General features: G+C 38.3%; 3 protein-coding genes across 11 annotated transcripts in view; 1 reads left to right on the top strand and 2 right to left on the bottom strand.

Annotated features, from left to right (window-relative positions):
• Positions 1-10,697, bottom strand: part of LOC111658001 (uncharacterized) — a 37,104-nt gene extending 26,407 nt beyond the window's left edge. For 5 of the 6 annotated variants that reach the window (XM_023410363.1, XM_023410365.1, XM_023410366.1 and 2 more), the window contains exon 1: positions 10,333-10,697. In XM_023410363.1, the coding sequence (XP_023266131.1) occupies positions 10,333-10,390 (58 nt within the window). In that variant the 5' untranslated portion in view covers positions 10,391-10,697. The remainder of the gene's footprint in view (positions 1-10,332) is intronic. The other variant, XM_023410367.2, reaches the window with a different exon arrangement.
• Positions 10,698-12,122: 1,425 nt separating this feature from the next.
• stpg1 (sperm-tail PG-rich repeat containing 1) lies at positions 12,123-20,250 on the bottom strand. 3 transcript variants are annotated; one of them, XM_023410374.2, is made up of 8 exons: positions 19,611-20,250; positions 19,417-19,535; positions 19,235-19,336; positions 18,729-18,908; positions 18,521-18,629; positions 18,253-18,421; positions 17,964-18,154; positions 12,123-16,580 (listed from the first exon to the last, which is right to left on the bottom strand). In XM_023410374.2, the coding sequence occupies exons 1-8, from the start codon at positions 19,639-19,641 to the stop codon at positions 16,507-16,509; spliced, it is 975 nt and encodes a 324-aa protein (XP_023266142.1). In that variant the 5' UTR covers positions 19,642-20,250; the 3' UTR covers positions 12,123-16,506. The 3 variants fall into 3 exon arrangements, with proteins under 3 accessions (XP_023266142.1, XP_087031296.1, XP_023266143.2); XM_087175170.1 differs by having other exon boundaries at positions 18,253-18,629; XM_023410375.2 differs by lacking the exons at positions 19,417-19,535; positions 19,611-20,250 and having other exon boundaries at positions 18,253-18,629; positions 19,177-19,410.
• An 86-nt stretch (positions 20,251-20,336) lies between these two features.
• On the top strand, positions 20,337-26,451 carry meaf6 (MYST/Esa1-associated factor 6). 2 transcript variants are annotated; one of them, XM_023410376.2, is made up of 8 exons: positions 20,337-20,486; positions 21,388-21,503; positions 21,779-21,866; positions 21,957-22,002; positions 22,929-23,121; positions 24,564-24,593; positions 25,081-25,114; positions 26,021-26,451. In XM_023410376.2, the coding sequence occupies exons 1-8, from the start codon at positions 20,397-20,399 to the stop codon at positions 26,033-26,035; spliced, it is 612 nt and encodes a 203-aa protein (XP_023266144.1). In that variant the 5' UTR covers positions 20,337-20,396; the 3' UTR covers positions 26,036-26,451. The 2 variants fall into 2 exon arrangements, with proteins under 2 accessions (XP_023266144.1, XP_023266145.1); XM_023410377.2 differs by lacking the exon at positions 24,564-24,593 and having other exon boundaries at positions 20,338-20,486.
• Positions 26,452-27,422: the final 971 nt, after the last annotated feature.

The raw sequence follows: 27,422 nt of genomic DNA, 5'->3' as shown, positions 1-27,422 counted from the left end.
GTACTCAAGGCAACAGGATAAAATCTCTTTGTTTTTACTTCCACAAAATGCACAAATACACCAACTGACTCTAAAAATATAAGAACCAAAAACAGAGATTTCACCAAGTAACACATCAAGGAGCACATGTGCCCCTGACGGACAGTTCCTCCACCTCTTCCTCTGGGGATAAAAAAATGGAAACACTCTCGGGCAACAAACATCCAGTTTTCCTGTCACTCCGTGAGGTCACCGGACCAACAGCTGTGTTCGTAATGAGTTCAGGTCGCAGGAACAACAACAAGCAGAGCCACTACTCAGTGTCACAGAGGATAACTGCTGCCTGTCTGTACTGATGAAAGAGCAAGGTTTCAATGACAGACCACTCACTCTGACATTAGTTGTGGAGAATGCTGCATTTTCTCTTTATTGTGCAAGTCTGGCTGGAAGTGAACTGACCTTTCACTTAGTGACACCACTCTCATGCCCGTCAGGTTTTCCATTCTCACCTGTTGTATTTAAAATGATAAATTTAACCGTAATGTTTGAAACAATCTGCCTTTGATTTCACACAGAAGTAGAAAACAATAGCTTCTCGTTTCAGCCAACGACCGTGGATTTACTTGGAGTGAAGACATGTTAGCAGAAACTTTTTAAGGTTTCCAGCAGAGTTGTTGTCAAGATTTTTGTTCACCTCCTGGCCAAACTTGAAAATGGCTTGGTTACCTTTAAAGGACGCACAGAGCAACTCACTTTACGTTCCTTCTTTTATCCTCAGTCCAGGTTGTTTTGATACTGAGTGTTAAGTAGTTTTTTAGTTTGATAACCTTTGAAGAAACAAAAGAAAATTGCACATGAAATCTATTATTCTCAAAAATAAAATACATCCACTCTTTAAATTTGATATTTCCTCATTTAACTATTATTTACCTCTTACTTAACCAAATATTTTTACAGTACATTCGTTTACTTATTAGTAAAGAACAATAAACCATACTCTTACATTTTTTGTTTGCAGCGTTATTCTTAAATAATTTTAAATAATATTCACATCCCCATAACTCAAACAGGTAAGAGCAACAAACATCTATAAATTGATCAATCGAATCAAACTATGCCATACATGCTGCTTAACATAACAGATCAATCATTTAATATTTATCAAAATTATATAACACGTGTACACCTGAACTAAATGCAATACTTCTGGTTGATAATGTTCATGTAATCCATACCAGCAGTGTCTTTAATGAGCTGAACAGTGATGTCTTTCTCTGCTTAGAAGTCAAGAGTCCACACAGGTGTGTTACCTGTCTGTGATTTGTTTTCCCCTCAACACAGCGGTGCACCTCTTTAATACTCCCTTGGAAACTGAAAGTGAAACAGCGGTTTTAAATTTCAAAGCTTGTAAGAGGGTTATAGCTTATGTAAGCCCATATAATAATGTAATTAGTGAATATAAATTATTTGGAAATAATACTAATGTCAGTTACATTGAAATATGTATCTAGAATTTGCTAACATTAGCCACCAGCTAACCAGTTTGGCTGTGGTAGAAACCCAGACTTTACTGGTTTGCAAGGTTTTGTGTTATTGCTTATGAATTCAACTTGTAATTTGCAGCAGAAAGAATGTGAAGTTACACAGCCTCACGTTAAAGGGTCAGTTCACCCAACTGGTACAGTATAAACCATCCAAATAACTTCTAACACTGTCTCCAGGTCTGAGGATGATCCAGAGCAACACTGTTGGAAAGAGTAATCAAATGTAATAATGTAAATAAGATGCAGTGAACACTGAAAACTAAAGTCCATTCACCTTCATGGTACAGGAGGATAAAACTCAAAATGTTGTATGAAAGGACTTGATGTTATTTAGGTGAAATGACTCTTTAATACAAATCAAAGTGACTTATCTTCTTGCTCCAAACAACCAAAAAAGTGACTGATCAGGACACAAGATTCTGGTTTATAATAGTAAACATCAAATATAGGACAAGCTATTAAAAGTACAAATACTACAAAGACAGTTTGGGTTTTGACATGAGAGCTAAAATAGATTCATCAGAGGCGACAGGAAGTTACTCCTCTGTCTGCAGATGCTTCTAACCACAAAGAAGTGGGTTACCCAGTCACAAAAACATAAAACAGGGCCAAGCATGAATCATATATAGATCATCTATTATTCACTTTTTCCTTCTTCTCTATTCAGGAACTTAAGGTTGATACTCAAAATAAGGTCAAAGGTGCTAAAAAAGAGAGAGGATTATTAACTGTTTTTAAAAGCTGAGAAAAAGCTGTTCTGCAAGACAGACAGAAAATAGCTGAGGCGTGGTTTGTTGTGCCTGAGGTCGTGGTCAGGGAGTTTTACTTCCTCAGCCATGACCTCATCCCAATGTCTCTACGACAACAGCAACAGTTAAAATGATGTAAATAAGCACAAGTTAACACAAGGTTTCTCTTTAGGCTGAAGGCGACAGGAAGGAGAGAATGAGCTGCACCAGGCTGACTCACTCTGATTTTACTCACTCACTCATTCACTCTGTGAGGGTGAAGGGTACAAGTCTAAACTGCTGATCACAAGACGTGAAAGGCCAAACAGATAAAAAAGATAAAAGAAATAAATGCAGCACGAACAGTTGGTACAAACCAAAATGTGTCTGTATGACCATGAATCAAAAAGCACTGAAAGCTTGAACTGCTCAGATTTATATATTTATTATCTTATTAGCTCATTACCAAAAAACAGGTGCTGGATCAGAGATCTGCTCTAACAGGGATCTTCATCAGGCTTCATCATCAGGCATCAACATATAGACACAAACACATTCATGACTCAGGTGTTTACTGAGAATCTACACTGAGACTGGACCAATCAGAGCAGGGCTACGTAACACCATCTGAAGTCGGCTTCCATCCAAATTTACCTTTATTTATTTACCATTTTAACCAAATTTGGAGAAAATTGCAAAAGAGAGTGTAAATGAATGTGCATTTCCACACACTGGTGTTATGCAAATATTAAGAGTTTGTTCTTATATAGCTGTTGGTGCTAATTCTCCGGTGATGTGCAATGAAATCATTGCAGAAGAAGTGGGTACAACATGTGATTAAAAGAGCACCAGTATAAAAAACATGATGTAAATGTGGCATTCATGTTTGTTTTCTGTATCAGTTTGAGAAGGTCACAGTCACAGATGTGATGATTTTGTCTCATCAGTGAAGCTGAAGCTTCAGAAGAAACTCACCGCCACACTCCTAATCACATCCAGTCATTTTCTTTTTCCTGTATAAACCAGGCTAAACTTTTTGATAGTGAAATGTATTTTTTAGGAGTTTTCAGGACCAAAGTCTTGACTTTCTTTTTGTGGTGGAAACATCAGAATCAAGTCAACAGCAGTGTATATAGACCACAGCTGCCCCGCCACACTCGTGGTGTTTTGGACTCATAAAGTAGGACATAACTGTGTCTGGATGACTCATGTTGACCTGGCAGCGTGGTGAGGTGTGATGATCGCCTAAGTTTAATCTCAGCTGAGGTCTTGTTTCAGAGTGATTGCAGAAGGTCAACAAATGACAAAGTGAAAGCTGGATAAATCAGTTCATATAATTCTTTATCACCATGAGGGTGTGATGTCTGACTGTGAGTTGAAATATATTGGGACTGACTAGTTCTTTGGTTAAAATTATTGCTGAAAAAGTAAAAAAAAAAAAAGTGAATAATTGCTGGTTTTCTTGGTCTTTTATGATAATAAATGGAATGTTTTTGGTTATGAACTGTTCTTATATTCATATATGGCAACTTGTTTTCTGTCATGTTATTCACCAAACAATTCTTTCATTAATCAAGAATGGGGCCCTGGTTATAATAATAACTACTAATTGAAAGTTAAGCTATTATGAGGAACTGGGCCCCTGACATAGTATGAATAGTTTGTAATTGTTGAGGACATATTCTATTCTTCTTGAGTTTAATTCCATTAATCAGAATTTCTGTTTTAGCAGAATGTGTAAAACGTGAAAATCATGTTTTAGCTGAAACTGCAGCTAAAATCTTCTTTTTTAAATAATCTTTTTGGTTATTATGTATTCCTACTTGAGTCTGCAAAAATCTGCTGCTGGAGAAGAAATTGTCAGTCATCATCTATATGGTGACATTGAAAATGAAAGTAGGATTGAACTCTGCTAAAGGTCTGCAAAAATTATTTACTTCAATTCAATGTTATAAATATTTTAGTAATAAGAAGTGCAGGTGGAAAAAATAACAATGCCTGTGGCACAATTTGACATTTTTAAAGCTTGTTTACATCCTGTATCAACAGCTTAGCCCCTTTAATACATTAAGCATGCATGAATTCATCCATTCTTTCATTTCATACATGATATGAAGCTGCGGCTTCAGGATCTCTATTCACTACAATCAGCAGCATCGACTGCACTGAAATAACACCAGGAGCACAGACTTTAACAAACAATCAGACTTCAGATAGACCAAGTCTAAATCAGCTGTTGCACAAAACAGTTTAGTTCTTGACTATCTTAAGCCAGACTGTGGTACAATGAATTCTGGGTAAATCAAAACTTTTTTCAACATGAAAAAAAATGGCCGACCAAGAAACCACATCCACTGAGCTCTGTTTACCTCAGCAGAACGTGTTTTTCTTTTGGAAGAATTCAACAGATACAAGAAGTTTTATTTTGGAAATTCAGTGAAATGTGAAACAATAAAAAGAAAAATCTGATTTGGTGTAAAAACGGTTTCTCTTCTCTTTGCTCTCTTCATAACAATGTTGGCAAACCACAAATTATGAACGATGTTTTCCTGTTTCTTGTTGTTGGGTGCTGCTGGTCAGCGCAGGTCATCATCAGACTCCTCAAATTTGGAAACCAGAAGCTGTGTGGTGTAAACTGAAAACTTTCAAGTAGAAGGCCGGAGGAAAACATGGAGAAGTTCAAAGATCATTAATGAGGCGCTAGCTGGGTCACCACAGCCTGGCGTGAGTAAAACAAGAAACAGTGTGGTGTGAGACTGCAGAAATCATTAATTGACTGGTGCTGCTCATCTGCCGTTTAAAAACATCTGTCTGAAGAGCAGAAAACCACTTGGAGACGTTTGAAAAGAATCTGACACGTCACATGATTACAGATTCTTAAACAAACAACATGAACATGTTCAGGAACTACAGGTCATATCTGTTTTCAGTCAAGGTGACTGATCATATACTATACTGTTTTTATTAGTTTTGTCCTGCCAGATGAAATTATGATGCCGTCTGTTAGCAGAAGCATCCGCCATCATATCTGCTGTAATGTTAGAGCCTCAGTGACAGACACACGTGTGTGTGATTGGGAGTTTTGAGTGGGCATGCACCAAATGTAGCTACATCAGGGCTTCCGAACATACACACACACACATGCGCACACACACGTGCGCACACATACACTTACACACACGCACATGCACACGCACACGCACACACACGCGCACACACACACACACACACACAAGCACACTTAAAAGCAGGAGTGGGGGGCTGCATCTGTTAGCGAGTCCCCTGAGATTGGAGTAGCACATCAACAGAAACATCTAGTACATGTTGCAAGGCCTCATGGGTAAGGAGGGACAAGTACAGGAAGGGAAGCAAACAAATAAATCTGAAGCTTAAATACTAAATTCTAATAAAGTCTTGTTATTAAAGGGAATGTTTCCTGTTTCTGCATCTTTTCCTTCAAAGGAAGAAATGAAGGCCCTTTTCACAAACACAGTAAGAAGCTAGTTGACTATTCAAGAATAAAGATCAATTCAGCTGCATTAATATCGATCAATTAAACTTTAATGGACAGTCCCGCGTCCAAAGACGTGAAAAGTGGTTGAGATTCAGAATCAACAAAAAGATGGGGAGTTCCTCTGGGTTCGCTGCAGAGGCCCTGAGGACACAATCAATACTGTACAGGCTCTGTCTGATACTTCAAAGTGAACTTCAGCTGGAATATTAAAGCTACGTTCAAGTGCAGAGCAACATTGTGCTGAACGGCCAAAATCACCGAACTGTTCTCGGTAACTAGCGCAGGATATCAGACCACATACTTTTTTAGGTACCAATAGATAGGTTTTCGTAACACAGAGCATGGAAAACTAAAGCTGGTCAAATGTATGATTTTTGACTTATTGTTTTATTTGTTTGTTGAAGTGAAGTTGTTCTGTTGCTGCTTGGTTTTAGAAATGGAGGAGTCTGACTCCTTTTATTAAATCAGTAAAAATGTTGATGTGTCCCTCACAGCTGTGATATGACCTGAAAACTACTGGTTAGCGTAAGTACCTGCACATATCGTTGAATCACAAAAAGTGAGTATATGTCTGCTTCTAATGTTTCTCACTACTCACTCCACATTTGTTCTAAAACAGACACATGTGTAGAGAAAAGTACGTGTTGCTACAATGACTCTAATCTATAAAATGTGATATGACAGAACTCTGCCTCACACCGTTCCCTAACAGGATTATTGTGTGAACAGGATTATCAATATCAACGACTTCATCTTTTTTGAATGCTGGATACGAAGGCAAACATGACTAATCTGTGCATAAGTTCTCAGGAAGCTGCATCGTTCTCCTTCTACTTCAGACTCAGCAGCAGAACGCAGCGTTTCCTCTCCTTTCCTGTGCAAGCATCATGACTGTGATTTATGGCATCTGGTCGCAGGATCGCTGACGTGGAGCAAGGAGAGGAAAGAGCTCTGTCTCCTCCTCTTTTCTTCTTCTCCTTCTTATTCAGGCACTCACTCCCACCACAACAACGAGCCTAAACCTCGACTCGCCATCCACTTTCTCAGAGTCATTCTAGCTGATCCCGTCCACACCCATCCCTCCCACCAGCGTGAACAAGCATTCGAGCCCCCAGGCCGCAAATGAGACACAGTTGGCAGAGCTGTGACTGAAGGAGCTTTGTCTTGAAGGTTCCTGAGTTTTCCTTCAGATGCAACAAAAAACAGTGTGAAAACTCTGCAGTACTGCACTGAATTTAGTTCAAGTCCCTTTGGATAAAAGCGTCTGCCAAATGAAGAAGTGTAATGTAAAACTACATGATATATATGGATACTGGCTTTTTGGATGAAGACTAAAAAGTGTGTTTAGCAAAATGATATCAGATAACAACCCTTTCTCTGAGAAATTATGTTTCAATACAACTTGAAGGAAACAAATCACTGGCTGGATTATGTTCAGAGCCAACGTATTCTTCATACAAATGGGTATTGTTCTGCAAGAAAACATGTTACTGATATGTTCACTATCAACATGTATGCATGTGAAAGAACGACATGTCCTCATTGTTTTTATGGAAAACTGGTTGTGATCACGTGAAAACATATTTGCTGTTGCGGTTTATTTGTTTAGAAACGTCATTTTTAGGAGACAAGGCTATGGATAGCTTAGCCTTGATTTCTGGGGCATAAATGTCAGTAAATTCAATAAACAACTACTAATATTAGCCTTATTAACTTTGACACAGTCCCATCCAGCTTCCAGATGAGAAATATTGGCCTGTGGATGTGCTAACGGGGAATGATAACCTGTAACCCATAATGTATGAAAAGCTCCTTCACTTTGGAAGTAACACTGGATTAAGCTAAACTCTAAACATGTTAGTAAGCAGGAATAAGGTTTGCAGTTCACATTAGAGCAAATAAATCACCACAGGCTACAGATGCTAACTATCATTGAACAGTGGATCTTCACGGGAACGGTCAATTGTTACAATCATTTAAAGAGCAAAAATTCTCTAGTTCTTTCTTCTCAAATGAGGATATGCTGCTTTTATATCATTGTAAATTGAATGTACTGTAACTGGGTTACAAGCAATTTCTAGACATTGTTTTGGGCTCTGGGAAATAATAGAATTACACATCAAACTGAATAATCGAGGAAATAATCAGCAGATTAATCAATAATGAAAATAATCAGTATTTGCAGTCCTACATGAAAGTAATTCTACTCTGTTTACAGGCTGGAAACCTCAGACCGAGGTTACTTCTTTTCCTGAGTTTAATAGTGTAGGGTGACTAATAGAGACAAATCAAAAGCCGGTGGAGGAAGGTTTCTGGGCCAAAATCTACATTTCCAGGCTGGCTGCGATCTTGAAGGCGTGCCAAGAACATAACGTCAGCATGACTGGGGAAGCCACAAAGGGAGTCCACGTCTTATGATTACTTCCACAGAGCAGTTTTAACTCTGACTGCAGGGAAAAGTTAGTACAGTTGGCAGATATCAGGAAAAAGAAGGACTTGTAATTTATAAAACTGAAACTCCTTTAGAGGTTTTCTGTCAGCGACACACAAACAGTGAATTGTCTCTGTGAAAGAAGCCGGTGCCACTCCTATTGTGAGCCACAAACAGAGAGTCTTTGAACATGTCATGTCTTGGCTTGGTTTGAGTTCAGCACTCGCTAAGTGAGTAAGAAAGAAAGCTGCTAGCTGTGTCTCCAGCTCAGGTCTATTCTGCCCTACTGTAGCATCGACTCACAGACAGCAGCAGACACAAAAACACACTGTGATGAAGTGGCGTAACGTTGCTGGTTGACTGGTTTCAGGGGGTATGAGGGATGACGGGGGAGATCAGGTCAGGCAGGATAAGTGTGTGTGTGTGTGTGTGGGGGGGTGTTATGGATCTGGATGGTCTTCATGCATTAGGGGAAACACTAAAGGTCTGCCAACCTCAGACCTGAATAAATCACTTTGATATGGGAAGATGAGCCATCTCACAGCTCTGGTTGGCTTTTTTTTTTCTTTTTTCTTTTTTGCAGTGAGACTCAAACCTCTCAGTCAGAGAGAAAGAATGTTTCTGTTTATCTAACGCCCTGGCCTTTTTCGTCGTTTAGCATTCCTGATAACGTCACATGTTGATCGACCCAGTGCAGCCTGACCTGCAACCACAACATGCACGACATTATGTGTTCATGTCATATGTCATGTTATATATATTATATATATATAATATATATACTAATTAATATGGTGATACACTGTTATTGAATTTTTAAAACTCCCAAATACCGGTAGAGGTCAATATTGATCTTTAAATTCCAGTATCCATTGTGCTATAGTTGTCGTTCCTCTGAAAAGCTAATGTACACACACACACACACACACACACACACACACACACACACACAGCACCTTGAGAGCCTGGCTCTGCAGAAATAAAAAGCTGCTGCTGATGTTTCTCCCTCCACATGAAAAAAAAAGGGGGGGTGGGGGTTGGGGGTTCTGCTAATGAACACAAAGTCACCTTCTACTATTCTCACACAGGTCAAGAGGAGATGTATATAATGGAGGTGAACTGCACGATGCTAAAATACAAGCGTATTCATTATAACTGTGCCCAGTTGCAGCAGCTCACCAGTCTCATAAAAACCAGATCCAAACAAACTTCCTGAAATAAAGAAAATCAACTTGAACGACTTTCAAAATCAGATCTTCAGACCTTCATCATCCACAACATTATTGGACAACCAGCAAAAACATTTACTGTGAAATAACTGAGAAATCAGAGGAAGTACTAGATGAATTTAACAATTGATAATTAATCTTTTTCAGGTTTTTGAGACAAAACTAAAAAAAACTTAATACATTAAAAGTCAGCAACCAATCTGTGTACTGGCATATTATAGACCTGTCATAGAAAACTGTCACTGTCAAATCCTCACAGTGCCAGAGGAAATGGGACTCACTAATATCAGGTGCATAATTCTAAGGATTTCACTGAGATTAAATGTTGTCCCGGAATCAGCCACTAAAAGGCAGGGATGTGTGATGTGTGTGAGAAAACATCAGAGTTAAAGCTCTGCAGCAGTGTCTGCGCTGCTGGAGTGCTTTTGAGCAACAAACTGAATCCCTGCACCAGAAGCAGATAAATGAGAGGTCTGTTTAGTAATAGCCTATAGCTGTCAGAGCTGTTAGGGCTGCACCAGCTCTCCAGTGTCAGGTCTGCCTTGTTTGTCTATGTGGGCCATTTTTCACCCTGCACCACTGGCGTGTTTGGAAATGGAGACCACAGCTCTAGTGCTGGTCAGGACCCGCCTGTTGGAGACGCAGACAGCCGCTGTATGGAGGAATGACAGCGGGACAAACATCCTGTTTTCTCAGATTTACGTGTATTATAGCAGCTGTAAAAGCGAAATATTTCCGGGCATATCACTGGACGGAGCGTGTATAGATAAATAAAAACAGATTCATTGTGGTTGTTAATATCATTATTAATAATGTAATATTCAGAATCCCCCACCACCACCCTGCTGTCACCTTCATTCTACTTATTCATGACCTAATTTTTATGTCTATTGACCAGGATACTCACATTTGTCTGTAAGTGTTAGCTTTTCCTCCAGATGATTTCCCAGCTCCTGATAATCCATCGTCTCCGTTCAGGCGGATCGCAGTCCGGTTCCAGTTGCTGTCATTCCTCAGAGTCGCTCCAGTACAGGAGATGAAACTCCCGGTACAGCTCGCCCAAACACGCCCTTTGTAAATCCAACCGGAATAGAGAAAAAGTGACCAAAAAATGATGTGGAAATAAAACGGATCCGACTGAAAACAGCGGGAAATGCCTGATGTTTGTTAAACTGAAGTGAAACGGTGTCAGTGTCTTTTAAAATTAAAGGCTCGGTCCAATCGAGTAGGTCCACGGGTGTTCAGTGGAAAATGTACAGTGTGAGAATAAAAAGCTTTAGTGAGTCCTGTCAGCCAAGGAAAGTTAAAAAGAAAAACACACTTCCGGTCACATTTTTCAGAATAAAATTAACGCGTATTCCTTGGACACGCTCAACACATTACATAGTTGTTTAGCAGTTTAGGTCTAACAACAAATATTTAGTATCTGTGTGACGCAATTACTGTATATAATTTCATACATGTTTTACATTGGACATAAATGCCATTGAACGTACTGAACTGAACACTAATAGGCCCACTATACTTAATAACAACAACCGCAACAATAATAATAATAACAATAATAATAATTTGTTTTTTTATCATCATTAATTCATTCATTATAGTTATTAGAATTTATTATTAGTTTCATGCTCAAACTATTGCCGCAGAATTTTCCTCATGGCAAAGTGAAAGAGAGTGAATGTTATTTCAGTGAAACTAATACTACAGGTTGAAAATGGGTGAAATCATCATTAATAGAAATCTTCTTCTTCTCTTTTAACCATACAAAATGAGCAAAGTTAAAACCATGATTCTCAAACTTTGTCTGGCAGCCCGCCCTCAGGAGCTGAAAAAAACCACGACCACCCACCCCACAATTTTTTCTTATCAGAATTCAATGATAGATGAAGAAACTAATACAAAATGATTCATGTTGAATTTTTGTGAAATAAAGATCGGCATGATGGCATCAGCAAACCCTTAAATTATATTCATTCAGTTTAGTTCCCCCTGGTCATCCATCGCAAGAACTGGTCAGAAGAAAAAAAATGTAACCGCATTTTATTCTGACGGCACGCCTGCTTTATTTCCGGTTGTAATTTCCTTGTTGACGCCGCCGATCGCAGCGAAAAACCGCATGCCGGACAACCGGACTGAACCAAGTGTTTCACAAGGGAAGAAACTAATTTGTCCAGTAATAAACCACAAAAACCAGCTAAGTAATGGATCACATTCAGAACATGAAACAATGCTCTTTATTTGCAGTGAGGCCTCTCTCATCGAGTGTAGCCATAGCAACAGGACAGAGGTGTCCTCTTAACTCCTGGACCCTGTGAATGGTCTGATCCATTAGATGATTTCCAGCAGCTGAAAACGGCCTTGCTGCCTGGACTGAGGTGAGCGGTCAGGACCGTGTCTTTAACCGACTGTCTGTGTCATTATAACAGTTCACGTTCATTAACGGTTACAAGAGCTCATTTACTTCCAGTAATGGTAGAAAGTAACTAAGTACATTTACTAAAGTACTGTGCAAAATAGAGGTGTTTGTAACGAAAGTACATTTCAGAGGGACATATTGTGCCTTTTACTTCACTATAGTTATTTGCCAACTTTAGTTACCTGTTATTATACAAATATTTTTCATAGAAAACATATAACAATGTTCTAAAATATGCTTTGTTGTAGATTCAAAAACCAAACAGTAAAAACAAGTACAGATAAAATTAGTTGATTTATTGATAAGACGGTTGACAGAAAAATAATTAGTAGCCTGACTATATTGATGACAGTCAAAAACCATTAAAAAAACCACCGAACCAAATTTGGTGCATTTTCCTTTTAGTTATTTTCTATTACATATTATTTGTAGTAATTTCGAGGTTTGGAGTTTTGGTTGGATAAAACAAGCAGATGTCACTTTAGGCTCTGGGGAATTGCGATGACATTTTTAGGAAAAATACACATTAATTTCATAAACATGTAATAAGTATTGATTATCACAAGAAAACATATTTCATTGGAGCATCTCTGGAATACTAATAAGACACAAACAAAAAATAACACCTAGGTCTCTATAAGCCTACCAATAAATTGACAAATGATCCTATAGTATGCTTTCTATAGAGATAAGCAGTAAGACCAAAATGTTGCATACGACACACTTAAGCCACATTTCTCGTGTATAAGAAGTGACAGGACACTATCAGATTATTGGTGATGACAAGCTAATTAATAATTGATATGACCCTCCTGTCACTGCAGGACACTGAGTAGGCCCAGTCTTCTGTGATAACAAGACAAGCAGCAGAAGGATGACAAACCTTAACATTATACATTAAAGACCATGATGATATTAAACAGCGGTTTATTTACGTAATTTGATCAAAATACAGTGTCTCATTCTGGGAACACATAAATATCAGTTAATGGATAATATGGATTTTGTCAAAACACTTTTGCATCAGTGATTATTATATGAAAATAATGTCTCCTCTCATACTTGAATATAGAGGAGCAATGAGTGCCATTCTTTTTTTTTTTTTTCTTTTTTTAAAAAGAGGCCTTTTATAAATAGTCTGACCACAAGCTTTTTTGGTCATTTAGATTAAAAATTTAGATTAATTATAGATGAGGTCATCATCATTTTTCTCTTGAATCAGCAGGACAAAAAGAGGCACTGACTACAAATAAGAACCTTTGATTTTGATTTCAGGCTCTTATTAGAGCAAGATAGATAATATAACATGATGTTACACTGAATACTAAAGGACCAAATGTACCAGTGTTACCACAGAGATAAAATATGCATGACCCACTTAGCTGGTGAAGACACTTAGGACTTCACAGACTTCAGGACTCCAAACACTTGGGTTGTGGCTGATACTGAGTCTTGCACTTCCGGATTTTTCACTTTTTATTTCACTCATTCCTCATAGTTCAGCCTAAATTTAAAAACTGTCTTTTGCAACTTTAGTTTCAGGACAAGCAAAGTTACAGCTCAGCCTTCTTAAAAATTACCCTTCAAAAAACTTCAGCAGACTTATGAGTGAGCAGATAATGTCTGAAGTATTCCTTTAAACATGGTCAATAAAGGCTAAAGATAGCCACTGCCAATCAATCTACTGGTCGCCCTGCAACGCACGACAGGAAGCAGTTCCATCAGGACTAATGGATGGATTTCAACTTCTGGTGTCTGTGAAACAGCGCACGGCTCTGTCTCTGTTGTTGAGTCTGGAGTCTTGTTAAAAAGGATTTGTTGATGCAGTAATGGGATTCAGAAATGCAAGGGCAGGAAATGTAATTCAGGGGTAGGTCGGACAAATGCAGGGAGCGTTCAATAAACCTTCAATATCATGTTCATCTGCATCACAACCAGTGTCTCTCTGACAACACACCAGACCGATAGACTACCATTTCCATATCAGAGTATTTGTTACTGCGTTTCCGTGTCTGACACTGCAGATCTGGATTTTCTATTTCTCCTGAAAAATCTGATATCAGAGGATTAGAGGCCCTCGAGGACCTGTGTTGTTTTTCTAGAAAACAAAGAGAGAATGAAGTGGGGGTGGGGTGTATTTTCAAAGACATAACCTCTAAATAAATGACCTAATGTATCAGAGCACATCTTGATCCGTGAAAGGACTGATGCACTGCTGATGGTTTTCAGACACAGATGCAGTAAAACGATAAAGACTACAGCTAAAAGTTCCCATCAGGAAAATCCTTTCCCTCATCTTTTCCTAGTGTAATTTCATTATAACCTCATGTTCTGTTTCTCAAGGATCCATAAATACACCATGTGTCTTTAAACATTTTACGCAAGACTCTTGAAATTGCAGCATAACAAATTCTGCTGCAATCTACTGATGTATTGCCAAGCAACAGGCATAAGCTTACATCGAAATGATGATCTCTTCACTCTGATGCTGGCAGCATCACTTTTATTAGCTCTCTCAGACTATTATTGGTCTAATTTAAAATCAATCAGTAAACCTGGTGAGAGCACTTAAATGAATGAAGAAGGAAGGATTTTTAATCAGATAAGATCATTCTGCCTGTAGCCTTCAACAGAGAGCTTTTTCTTTTTCTGAGACTTCCTTGGAGGGCGTGCATGCCCATACTCGCCTGCACCTGACTGAGACATGGGGCAGTGCAGAGAGCCTCCCATAAACCCACAGAGGCATGTAGTTCATTCCCCCTCCAACACACTGTCACAAATCACTACATAAAAACCCTCTAACCCAAAAAGCCAGCAGTTACACCAGGCTTTATTACTCCCTACTGTCTACAGTAGAGAGTAATAAAATCCTCTTTCATTGTAAAAGCCCCAAATTACACAATGGTTTGGTTTTACAGGGCGAGTACACATATTTGGAGAGCACACTGCTGAAGTCAGAGTCTGAATATAACTACAGCTGCTACAGTGGGAGTCAGGCGTGTCTGCAGTTGTTGTGGTTATTGAGAGCAGAGCTGGGGAAAAATCTCCAGCTGATTTTTTTGCGAGCAGGTGACACTGTTGATTGCATCCTCTGTCTTTGCAGATGGAAACAAGCATGAGGTAGAAGTAACAACGCTTTGGCACCATGTTGTTGTTTTGTTCAGTCATTTCCAGGGATTTATCTCCCTGAAATTTCCATGTAAGCAGCTGCAGCAATGGTAGTGTTTTTACCAGTTTTCCAGAGTAAAAATTTCTCCTCAGCCTTAAAGTTCAACATGTTGGTAAATTCACTTATTCACTTTCCAGTGATTTAGATGAGAAGATTTATAAAACTCTCACTCTCTTTGTCCTTTTTACTCTTTAGATTTTTGCACAGATTGAGGCAGAAACTGTTATCAATGAGATAAAATTACAAACATGTTTTGTTGTTTCTTGTATAAAACGACAAGGGGGCCCCTGGCTTCCCTCGGCCTAAGGGAGAAAACGCCACTGTAAGATGCTGATCATAAGTTTCAGGTTCTAAAATCAGGTTCTGATTTCATGAAAATCTTAAGGACTCTGCAATAACAGATTTTTGTCCACTTAGGGTCAATGGAAACCAATTGTGATATGGTTGATATGGTGCACTAGTTAGCAAAGAGTTGCTTATTTAAACAACCAGCAGTAACAGATCAACATTATTATTCATTTGGAGTTGTGTTTCTGGCCTATACTCCCTCCCTTTTAGCTCTGCTTGTGTCTCCACTATCTCCTGAGGGAATCATCGGACTCACAATCGGCTCCACTACGTTCAACAGCTAGTCGATAACTGTTTCTGTCTGCTGTTTGGTGATGAGCAGGTAGACGACAGTGGGCCTGCAACCTAAATAGTAAATTTGTGAGTCGCTGATAAACAGAGAGCTGAACTCATAATGCTGAGTGGAGCTGCAGATTCACCCCTTTTATGTTGTAACATTGACTTTACATCATTTGATAAATTGTTATTATGAAAATATCTATTATGTTAATCAGTCAATATTGTCATCTAACAAGCAAACTTCCCAGCATGTGGAACTATTGCTTTAAAACAAGAAAATTGCTGTAGCCACTGCTCTAACAATACAAGGTCTGATAGAGCCAGTTACTGATGTGTCCATTTGTCTCTGGGTTAAACTCCAACCCTGCCTCATGCCCAGTCAGTCACATTGCTCACATAGAGAGTCACACTCCACCCCTGTGCTGCCCTCCAGCAGTTGGCACAGTGGTGTCATCTCAAGCTGTCAGCTGTTACTGTGGCTGCCACTGACTGGACCAGCAGCTGTTGGAACTGCAGCAACACTTACTGCTATATCATCTCCAGATCAGAGCATCAGGAAACTAGGGTGAGGAGAAAACATATGGCTTTTCCCTCACATCTCCAGTTTGGATAAATACTGAATATGATTGATCCTCCATATCTCAGTCTTACATCTCACTGGCCTCAAAGACATCAAAATAAAGACTAAATGATTGCAAACACTTTCTTTTAATCCTTCTCTCTCAGTAAATACTGATCTAAAAAAAATGACAGATACATGAATCCATGTACATTTATAACATAGAGACACATACCTTGCACATAAGGATAATCAGTTTATGCATGTGAAGAATTTACAGTTACTGCAGTTTCCTTTGAAAGCTTCATGCAGGAATCCAGACTCTGGAGTCGTTGTAAAAGAAGGACTGCTTTGACAAAATCTGTGGATTATAGAAACCTGAGAAGAGAAAGAGAAAGTCCAGCTACTGTTACATTATACAATCTCCTTCAACCAGACAGACTACAGTCAGAGGCAAACGGATAACCTGAGCTACTGCCACTAAAAATCGTGTTCTTATCTCACCATTTCTCATTTTGACTGAAACTTTAAAATCAGAGTGAACTTTATATAGTACGACAGCTTCCACATTGAGGGGAGTTCTCTGCTCTCTTGCTTCAGACAATAAGAGATGGAGATGCATGTTCAATGAGTGAGAGCTTGGTCTCTTGTTTAAATCATAAAAGTCAGAGGCATTCCTTGTTTAAATGTGTCACAGCTTTGTGTAAAGGGAGAATTTACCTTTTCAGCTCCAGGCCAAAAAAATACTTCTGTTAATCCGCCTCTTAATTAATATCACGTACTGGCTTCAAACATGGATGAATTGCACATTTTCTTTTCCAGGGTAACTACAGAAATATCAAAATTGAGAAATATCTGATGTGAAAAGTTTTATCCAAGATTTGTGATAGCTCGTTCACAGGAGGAATTTAGGTTAGAAAAATCCTGTTACAATATGCATCAAAATTCTAAGGGTGCTAAATATAATGCGTCATTAGATTTCAATTAATCTGTGAAATCTGTGGTGAAACCGACATCAAATATGGTCTTAGAACAAAACCATCATAACTACTAAATAACATAGGTGAGAGTACAATAACAAACCCTTACTCAAAGTACCTTAATTCAGCACTAACCTTTCAGACTTTTCAGGTGTCCTTGGTCAAAATCTAGAATGTAAATTATGTACAAGAGCATAACATTTCCCCGCCTCTTCCTGACTGAAGTTATACACAACCAAACTTGATTTGGTATGTTTTTCTTGGCTAGCCATAATCCTTTAACAACTGCTCATAGTGAACAGGACTATTGATATGTAGATAAATAGTGACATGAAACCAATGTAATTAAAGTAAAAATAATCCTAAAATTATTCCAGGAAGTTAATTAATGATGAAATGTTGTTATGAATTTTTTTTTGTGCACCTACTTTCCTTACACTGCCTCATTTAAATTCACTTAAGTCATCAGTTTCCAACAATTCCCCATTCTCAGGTCCCACTGCTCCAGTTTGGATGCAAATTTATTCTAATCACAAATTATTTATGTCAAGATTTTCAAATTAGCTTGTGACTACAACTGGTGTGTGGTCACTGCAGAAGTCAGCATCAGAGTTTATTCTACAACTGTGTGTGAAATGATGAGTCTGGTAAGAAACCTCCTCTCTTTGATTTTGGACATTGTGTTTCATTGAGCATCACATCACCTATATTTCTGTAGTAATTCACAGATTTTAAAAAAGCATTAATGTTTTATGTAGTGGATTTGTTTTTTAAGTATTACCTGGACCTGGCTTCATATCAGCCCCTGAGTGTTCGGGTAGTCTTTTGGTTCTTGATGCAAATGCAGCAGTGAGCATCGGATGCTTGGATGCGCCATCATAATTCCCTATATCATACTGGCCGGGACCTGGCATGGGTGGATCCTTAGGAGCAATCAGAGGAGGCGCTGATATTGCCAAATAACACCCCCTCCTTGAAACACAGTTAACAGAATTTACATTTTTAGACTATCAAGAAGAAATAACAGGGTAACTCAAACCCAAAGCCATAAATATTATCTATTTACTCACGGTAGGATGGCCTTCTTCACCAGTGCGGGGACCTGGTGGGGACTGTAGGCTCCTGGGCCCGGCATGTGGTTGTCCACTAGAGCAGGGATTCTCTGAGTTTTAGATTTGAAGGGGGACAAAACTGCCTTGGAGCTGTGCTGGATTAAATGGTTGTTCACCTCATATTGGCCTATAACAAATGTATGATGTAATATTAAAAATGAACTTAAAGTAAAAAAATAAAAAAGGTGTAAAATTAGATTATTTGTGAACACAGTGAGGTAATTACATGGTGATGGCACATTGTTGTTTGTGTAAAATGAGTCACGTCCAATTTTTGAGAGGAAAGCTGATGTACCAACCACTGAGGAGATTCTCTCTCTACTACCACAACTGACCTGAACACAGAGAAGCAGCAAAAAGCTGTACATTAACCACAGCATACACAGTCACAGAAGCTAGTCCTTAAAAGCAACATGCACCATACACATACATACATCATATTGATTTGGCGCTGGAGTTTTATGCTTCGGAGCATCCAGCTGCACAGCCACAGGCAGCCTGAACACCCTGGACACCCCAATGTTGAAATCATACTTGTTTATAAACGAGCTCTGGATGTTGTAAACATTTGGTCCTGGGACGGCTCTCTGTGGGTTTCTGTAACCCCGGGCAACCTATTGATATGATATGATATGACATGACATGACATAGCAAATAAATAGAATTTAAATCCAAAAAAATTACCTTAAGTACAAAATGTAAAGTAACACTAAATTAATTCCCAATTTAATTACAACATTCACCACTTTTATTTCCTTGATTGATATTTCTACCTTCCCATCATGTATCTTAAGAAATTTTGCTTAATATCTTTTGACAAAAAAATTATTCCTCACAATATTCTACAAGATATAATATTGCTGATCTCAGTATTTCTATGACCTTGTCCCTGCTCAGAATTCCCCTGAAATCAGTGCCAATGAGCAGGACACCTCCTGACCTTGGATGCAACAAAGCCTGTGGTGCCTTTCTTTGAGAAGGAAGGACTTGTAACTTCAGCACTGGGAATACAGCCATAGCTGCCCGGTCCTGGGTTGTCATTCTGAAACAAATACACATCACTATGTCTATGTTTAGCCTTTTAATTGCTTAAGCTGATGTAAGGTGAGTTAAATGTCCTACCAGACAGACTTGTGAGGGGAATCTCTTTGCTTGAGATGAAAACCCCTTCTTTTCTTGATTTGTTATCACCACTCTTTGATATTTCGTCGGTGTGGAGGATGAAGCCTGAAGCTTATCTGCTAGAAGATCAAAAGAAACATTTTGTCGGATTATATTTTCAGCTCAAAATGAAATTAAGTTTTGTTTACACTCACTTTTATCAGATCCTCTGTACATGTTGCTCATGGTTCATTGGATAAGCCTAAAAAGTTTATGATGAAATTTGTAAATCAGAAGCCATTAAAAAAGCTCACAGGTCGTGTTGCCATGGCGACGTGAAAACAGTGTATGATTCGACGAAGAGTTGCCAGATTGGACATTAACGTGAGCTACTTTAATAGCGAACCAATTAAAATCATAGTCAGAACTCAATCAAATCTGAACACACAGACACGATATACATATGTTCAGATCAAATCAAGATCAAATCAGAAAAGACACGTTCCCGCAGAACTAGCTTGTAAATCAACTGATTTTTAAGTTTTACGATGTTTCACGTCACAGTTGCCAGTACATGCAATGGTACAAAGCAAACCGGATTTGCTAACAGCTCATTCAGTGCGCTTAATTGTGCATAATGTAAACGAAAATATACTTAAATAAATGGATCAGGGGTTGTAGCCAACAGCAACTAACTCACAATCCATGTCGGCATTATGCTGTACATTTAAACATATACGTGAAGTCTTTTAACGTGTAATGTAACATTATCTGAAAGGCCGTGGACAAAAAACCCCTCTCCTGAACGAAAATTAAAAACCGGACCACTTTATGACGACTGTAGGCTCGGATACTTTTTGTCAAACAAACCTGGCAACAGTGGTTCGACCCGCCGTCCTGGAGCTGCCCTTCAGCGGCATCTGTCGGTAAACCGGAGTCAATCGGGCGCTCTTTACAAACCAACCCGCCGTTGTTTTGTAGCTAGATAACCTCGATCCATCATGGCGATGCATGCAAAGGCGACTCCACCGCAGATCCCGGACACCCGCCGGGAGCTCGCTGAGCTGGTGAAGAGGAAACAAGAACTTGCTGTAAGTTAAAGTTACCGCAGTTTCCCCAGAGATGAAAGTAACATTAAGCATTTTATAATTTACAGGCAACTATAACTTAAACGTCTACCTCGTAGTTTGCACGCTGCTAGCCGAGGCCTTGCTAAGAGCTAAGCTAACGATGTTAACATTAGCAAATATGTTGGTCGATTTCTCTACTTTTCAGTCTGGTGGGGCTAGCTTTTCAGATATATTTTAATTTTTAATCATTGGCTTGTTAGAAACCGCTGCAACGTACTTAGACTAATATGTCAGCTGGTTAGTAAGCTCAGCTACATGCTAACCACCGCCCGGTTTGGCAGAGTTCTCGCGTTGTTTTGGCTCTTCCGGTGTGTCTGTACCCATGGTTCGTTCGGAATGCATCACAAGGAAAATGTATGTTGACATAGAAACTATTCACCGGCTAAGCAAAACAAATCAACTCTGAGTCTGTCAATCATGTTTACACCTCAGTCAGGCCATCTCTGTACATTACCTACTTTTCACAAAAGTGTGGCTACAACTCAGTATTTCAGCAAGTCAGTATTTTACTCAACATATACACACACCAAGCATTTTATTAAAACACCTATTTATTAGTTTATAGTTTTATAAGTTATCTAATTGGCTAATCATGTGGCAGCAGTGCAATGCATAACACCCTGCAGATACAGGTCAGGGGGTTCAGATAATCTTTAAATCAAACACCAGAGATGGGGAAAATTTGATCTCAGTGACCATGGCTTGATTGTTGGTGCTAGACGGGCTGGTTTGTGTATTTCTGAAACTGCTGATCTTGTGGGATTTACACATACAATAGTCTGTAGAGTTGCATGATACAACTAATATGACGCAAACCTGTGACATCACTTTAAGTTCAATTTTGGGTTCTTCAATATTTCAGGAGACGCTGGTGAACCTGGAAAGACAAATATATGCATTTGAAGGCAGCTACCTAGAAGACACCCAGATGTATGGCAATATCATCAGGGGATGGGACCGGTACCTCACCAACCAAAAGTAAGCATCAGATATCAAACTCCTGGGCTCTCTACATGTCTGTGTAAATGTATGGCGAAGAAAACTAATAAGGGGAAATGTTTAAGACTTAGAAGGTATGGGAGATTAGTGGATTTTGCATGTGATCAATTCAGTATGTTCTAATACAAGATGATTATCTTTGTGGTGGAAACTAGTTATTTAGCTACTTTCCTCGCTTTGTCGTAAGCTAAAACACAACTTGGAGCCATTTTCTAATCAAATGTAGTTTACATTTTATTTTGTGTTTCCTACAGGAACTCTAATAGTAAGACTGATAGAAGGAATAGGAAATTCAAGGAAGCAGAACGTTTATTTAGCAAGTCATCTGTCACATCAGTTGCAGTAAGTCCTTCTTTCTGTACTAATTCACACTAAATTTAACTGATCATATGTAACAAAAACACTGATAATCCAAATGTATTTTCTTGATAGGCAGTGTGTGCTCTTGGAGGGATTCCGGATCACATGAATGAAAAGCGTGAGTTGTTTTTGTCATTTTTTCAAACAGCGATGGAAACGTTTCTCCTCCACAGACCATATTCACATGGTGGCCATTTTCCTCTGATGTCACACTCAGAGTTGGAAGCTCAAATTCTGTCACTGAAAGGATGATATGTTTCTTTTTTGTACCAGGTTGTGACTCATAAACGTCGGCAATCAGATAAATGGTCATTTCACCACTTCCCGATTGATCGGCAACTGAACAGATGATGGATACTCTTTATGACAGCTTGTTTTTATGCCTTTGCCCTGTCAGTGGTGGAACTGCTGTCCTCAACCATCACTGAAATCAATACTTAACTCTCTTTGATGTCACCTTCTTCCTGTCTCTACTGTTTAATATGACTTTGCCTCATGAAACGGTCAGAAACAAGTAGAATAACACTCATTCATTTCACAACAAAAACAATTAAAGGTGAAGTTAGTGATGCTCCACTGTCATATCACTGATGCAGGTTGATCGTGAAACTATATAACGTTAGTTAATGTTTAACGTTTGCACAAGCCGGTGAACTAATTTTTCACCTGACAACTTATTAGCGCTAAAACTTAATTTATGTTAATTGCAAACTTAGTGTTTTCTCGCATAACATCAGCTTACAGTGCTCCAGTGTGGGCTGCTCTTACCTTCAATATCGTGATGTAAGATTCAATCCAGTTGCTGTTTCCTTTTTTGAATCCTTTTGTGGATCCTCGCAAATTCATCTGCCCATTTATCAATTTGGTTGAATGAAAGTGAAGTAAATAAGTTTTTCAACAAGTTCTCCATTCTCCCACTGGGTATACTTACAGATATTAAAATGGCTTAAAGAGGCTTCCCACCCTCAGCGTGACGTCAGAGGAAAATGGCCGCCATGTGAATATGGTCTATAGTCTTTCTGACCATGAGTTTTTGCACATCAGGTGAGGCAGGCAGCGGCACAGAGAGCGACACCTCTCCAGATCTCCAGAACCAAGAAAATGAGCCCAGCCAGGAGGATACAGAAGATGTGGACTCAACGCTGCAGGACTTAAAGCCTCAGAAGGCAGCCTCCTCTTCCTCCTCAGGCAGCCATCACGCCAGCCACAAAAAGAGAAAGAACAAAAACAGACACAGGTACAAAATCAACATACAAGACTTTGTGTTTCAGCAGGCTCTTTAATCTAGCCGTTAGTGATAGTAGATACTGCTCTCTGATTCACATTTACACACTTTGTTATTTAGTCATTTGTTTGTTGAAAACTGACTCATACAAACTTGACAGTTTTAGTTGAGCAGTTAAGATAAATGAAATTAATTTTGAATACAACACCTAGTTATGCGTAATGATCAGGCAGCTGCAGCTAATCAGGCAGGGTTGATCCCGGGCTCCTCCTGTCCACATGTCAATGTGTTGAATCTCTTTATAAATGTAAATTATTTCTATATAAATTAACTTTTCTTCATCCTGCCATCACAGCAATAGCGTCCTTGCCTGAAGCCTTTATCATACAACCCTAAAATAAACCCACTGTGTTTGTTGTCAAGAAATGTTTGTCCTGAAGAAATCTAGCTAGTCATTTCAGAGTTTCTCTAACCTGATTACTCACTTCAGGTTCCTTGGATGCATGACCTTTTAGGAAATCGGACAATATCCCAGATAGTTAAAGCAGTGGTTCCTGATCTTTTTGGCCCTGTGACCCCCTAAAATAAGCGATGTCTACTTGTGACCCTTCATCACAGTTTAAGGGCTTAATATAAACATTATTGTTCTCCAGTTTTATCAAAGAGTGGTTTTTAATTCTGAGGCTGTTCCATTTGAAGGATTTATACAATCCCTTAGAGGTCAACGTGTTAAGTATTTTACAAGAAAAAGAAAATATAATTTTTTTTCCTGCTGTGTTTTTCCAAAAATACTAAATGCTCAGGTCCTTAAAATTCCCTCATGATACTAGTAGTCAATGGAGAAAATAGTCCTCATTGCTTTTCTCTTGTTAAAGTGAAAGGAATATAAGATGGTATGAACATTTAAAAGTGTGGTCCTTAAATATAATATAACTCCAAATTGTTCAGAAATTAAATATTGTCTAATTTTTGGGCCAGTGTGATATGTGTTTCTTTCTCATGCCTGTTACTGTCTTGGGAACCTCTCACATTTTGGGGGATCCTAACACCAGGATTGGGAAACACTGAGTAATGAGCAAGTACACACACTGATTGTTTATTATAAGAGTCACTGCGGATAGATTATGTGAAAAATGTATTCAAAAACTGACTGGTTTGCTATTTAGAATTGTTGATAATACCAGTACCAGTATAACACAAAGAAGATTAATAAGTTACTTTGCAGTGAATTAATGTCAGTGTGTTTCCCACCTAATTAAGGTTTTCCTGACTCCAGCTTCAGTGTTTTTAACCACATATTAACACAGCAGGTGCTCCACCTAACACACAGTGACAGTGGTGTTCTCACTCGGTATAGTCGGGACTGCAGTATTATGTAGACATAGGGCTTTAGCCCCAGGTTGGTGAACTAACAGCTGCTGCTCTCTTCCTTCCCCTAATGCTGCCCCCCTCAGCCCTTCTGCCATGTTTGATTATGACTTTGAGTAAGTCTGACTTTTACTTCCTGCTCCTGTGGTGTTTACATCCTGTCTGCTGTAAACTCCCATCCTCAACTTTACCACAGTTTTTTCCTGCTCTGCCTGTTCATGTAGAGTTTGAGTTTAAGCTTGCTAGTTATTCATACTGCATGTCCAACACTTCATTCTTTATATTGAATGCATACCAGCATCAAGTACTCTGAACTCCATTAGATTTTCTTGCTTGTTAATGGGGTATTTTCATTTTTTCTCGCCCCAGTGTTTACCCAATTCCAGCAATTAAATAAACCATTGCTGGTCTTGTCTGATGATGAGTTGGCTGTAGATTTGTGCACAAACAAGAACAAACACATGGTCATTTAGCGTTCTTGTTATGGGCTTTTTTTTTTAGGCTTCATGACACAGTAGTGGTATCGCTTTCCACCATAACTCCCGTCAGAAACAGGTCTCTGGTCTGGTCACATCTAATGCAGCCTTACTTTTTTTGTTGCAGGTTTGACATGAAGGTGAACAAGAAACCACGAGCTGTAAGTGGGCTTATTTATCTAACAAATACTGTGATTATAACTGAGACTAATGATTATTATTATACCATTTTATAATCAGACTACCCTTATAAAGGATTTATATATGGTTTATAATTAGTTTATTAATTTGGTTGTTAACACTTTATAAATCATAAAAAACTATTTATAAACAAGTTATAGCAGTTTTTATACATTGATACAGGCTCACTGTTTGGCAAGATATATTTAATGCTTGCTACTCGTCTTACTGAGTTATTACCATGTATACTTGTAAAAGATGCCTCAAAGTGTAAAACACATCATGATTTATTAATGAGTTTCTATAAGGCTCCTTTTGCCAGTTATAAATAATAGTAACTCAGTAGTAAGATTAATGAGTAGTAAGCATTTACTTGGTCTTGCAAAACAGTGAGCCATACCTTTTTAATAATCATTTATTTATTATCTGTAAAGTGTTAACAACCAAATTATAAACCTAATGATGCACCATTTATAACTCCTTTTATAAGGGTAGTATTATTGTAAAGTGGTACCATTTTTATCATTATGATTCATCTGAAGATTATTTTCTCAATTAATCGTAAACAAAATGTCAGAATTGTGAAAATGTGGCATTTTCAGATTAGAGCTGAAACACCTTCTAGATAGGAAAATAATCTGCAACTGTTTTGATAATTGAATAATTGTGTTTGTCATTTTTCACAGAATTTCCTCTTCCAAGAAACTTTCTGAGCTATTTTAGACATTTCATTGACTAAATGATTAATTGACAAACTGAAAAAATAATAATCAGATTAATAAATTTAGAAAATAATTCTTGTAGCCCTACTTCGGAGGTCTTAATTTGTCATCTCTGCCTTTACCTCAATTATTTTTCTCATTCTTCATTCCCCTGTTCTCCTGTAGGATTATTCAACTTAAAAAAGACAACTGGAAAACCTGGAGACACAAGGATACGTGTAGAGAAACAAGTTTTCTGGACTGTGGCAAATTTGTATCCCTTTTTTTTTTTTTTTTTTTCATATTTCAGCCTGTACTGTGTGCACTGCTTGAAACATTCCCCTGCCACCTACCTTTGGTCATGGTTAAGATCTTGTCCTACCGATGAAAGTAGAAATGTTATGGAGGAGGCGTGACTAGGCCACCTCCAGTAATACACCATCTTGTATAGTGTTTAAAAAGACTGTATTTATTATGTAGCTAATTTTGATGTTTTCCATTGTAAGAAGGTTTTGCTTTTTGTAAAGCATCACATAGTTGTATAACCCCTGAATACCCCAAATTCTTTTATTACATGTTTTGTTTTGCAAAAAAATAATAAAATACCAGTGACATTACTGTGTTTTGGTTACTGAATATGTTGAGGGTGAGTGTCTGTTCCTGAGGGCAGTGCTTTGTATCACTCATTTGAATATCTGGATACATTTTGAAAAGATGATTTAAAGTTGTTTGTGTTGTACTATTTAGTCAAGAAATGTTTGTGAAAATTAAAGCTTTTAACATGTTAATGTCCAGTCAGCATGCAGTATCCCAATGTTTCACTAGGTGGCAGCAGAAGACATGGTAAGCTCTACTGAATGCAAGAATGAATGACGGAACTACTTCACATTCTCATGTTTATTCATTTGTTTTAGATTAGATTAACTTTATTAATCCCACAACTGGGAAATTCATTGTTCAGAATGAGTTTATATACCTGCAGTAAATATTATTTATGTGTTGACAACATAAAATTATGAAGGGTTAGGATTTTAAAACTATCTCGATGATCCCTCCTGTTTTGTCCAATGACTGGGCAGTTGAAATGGGAAATCAAAGGCAATGCACTGGCCGGCGCCCATCATTCGCAGCTCTAACCCATCCATCTCTATCATTGATATGCCAGATCGTTCTCAAAATCCGTTAAAGGTTAATCGCCTTTAATAGTACATAAACATGCTTTGAATTGATTTTTGTCTGGATTGGAGGACATATTTTTCAATAAGGATGCTGACACTCCTGTGTTATTCATACTTTTGTGGTATTTTTTGGTTAACCATCAGAGTTTAGATTTATGTTTCAAATTCTCTTTCCAGAGGTTAAGGTCGAGGTTAAGCTTTGTCTATATCAGACTTTAATCGGGTTCTTCATTTGGAGTTAATTTGAGTAGATTCTTTCTATTTTATTGAATAAGTTTCCCATTCAAGGCTTTGAAGTCTTGATTAAAGTGGTATTTTTTGGGATTTTCAGATCCAGTATTATTATTTTTTTATTTCTATGTTTTAGCTTAGCGCTCTTTTTTTCTCAGATATCTGATTCAGTGTTGTTT

Source organism: Seriola lalandi, unplaced genomic scaffold, assembly GCF_002814215.2.
Source record: "Seriola lalandi dorsalis isolate HSWRI2012SDOR001 ecotype SW California unplaced genomic scaffold, Sedor1 jcf7180002054424, whole genome shotgun sequence".
NCBI lineage: Eukaryota > Metazoa > Chordata > Actinopteri > Carangiformes > Carangidae > Seriola > Seriola lalandi.
The sequence above is the reverse complement of the archived record's forward strand: the minus strand, read 5'-3'. Positions and strand labels throughout refer to the sequence as shown.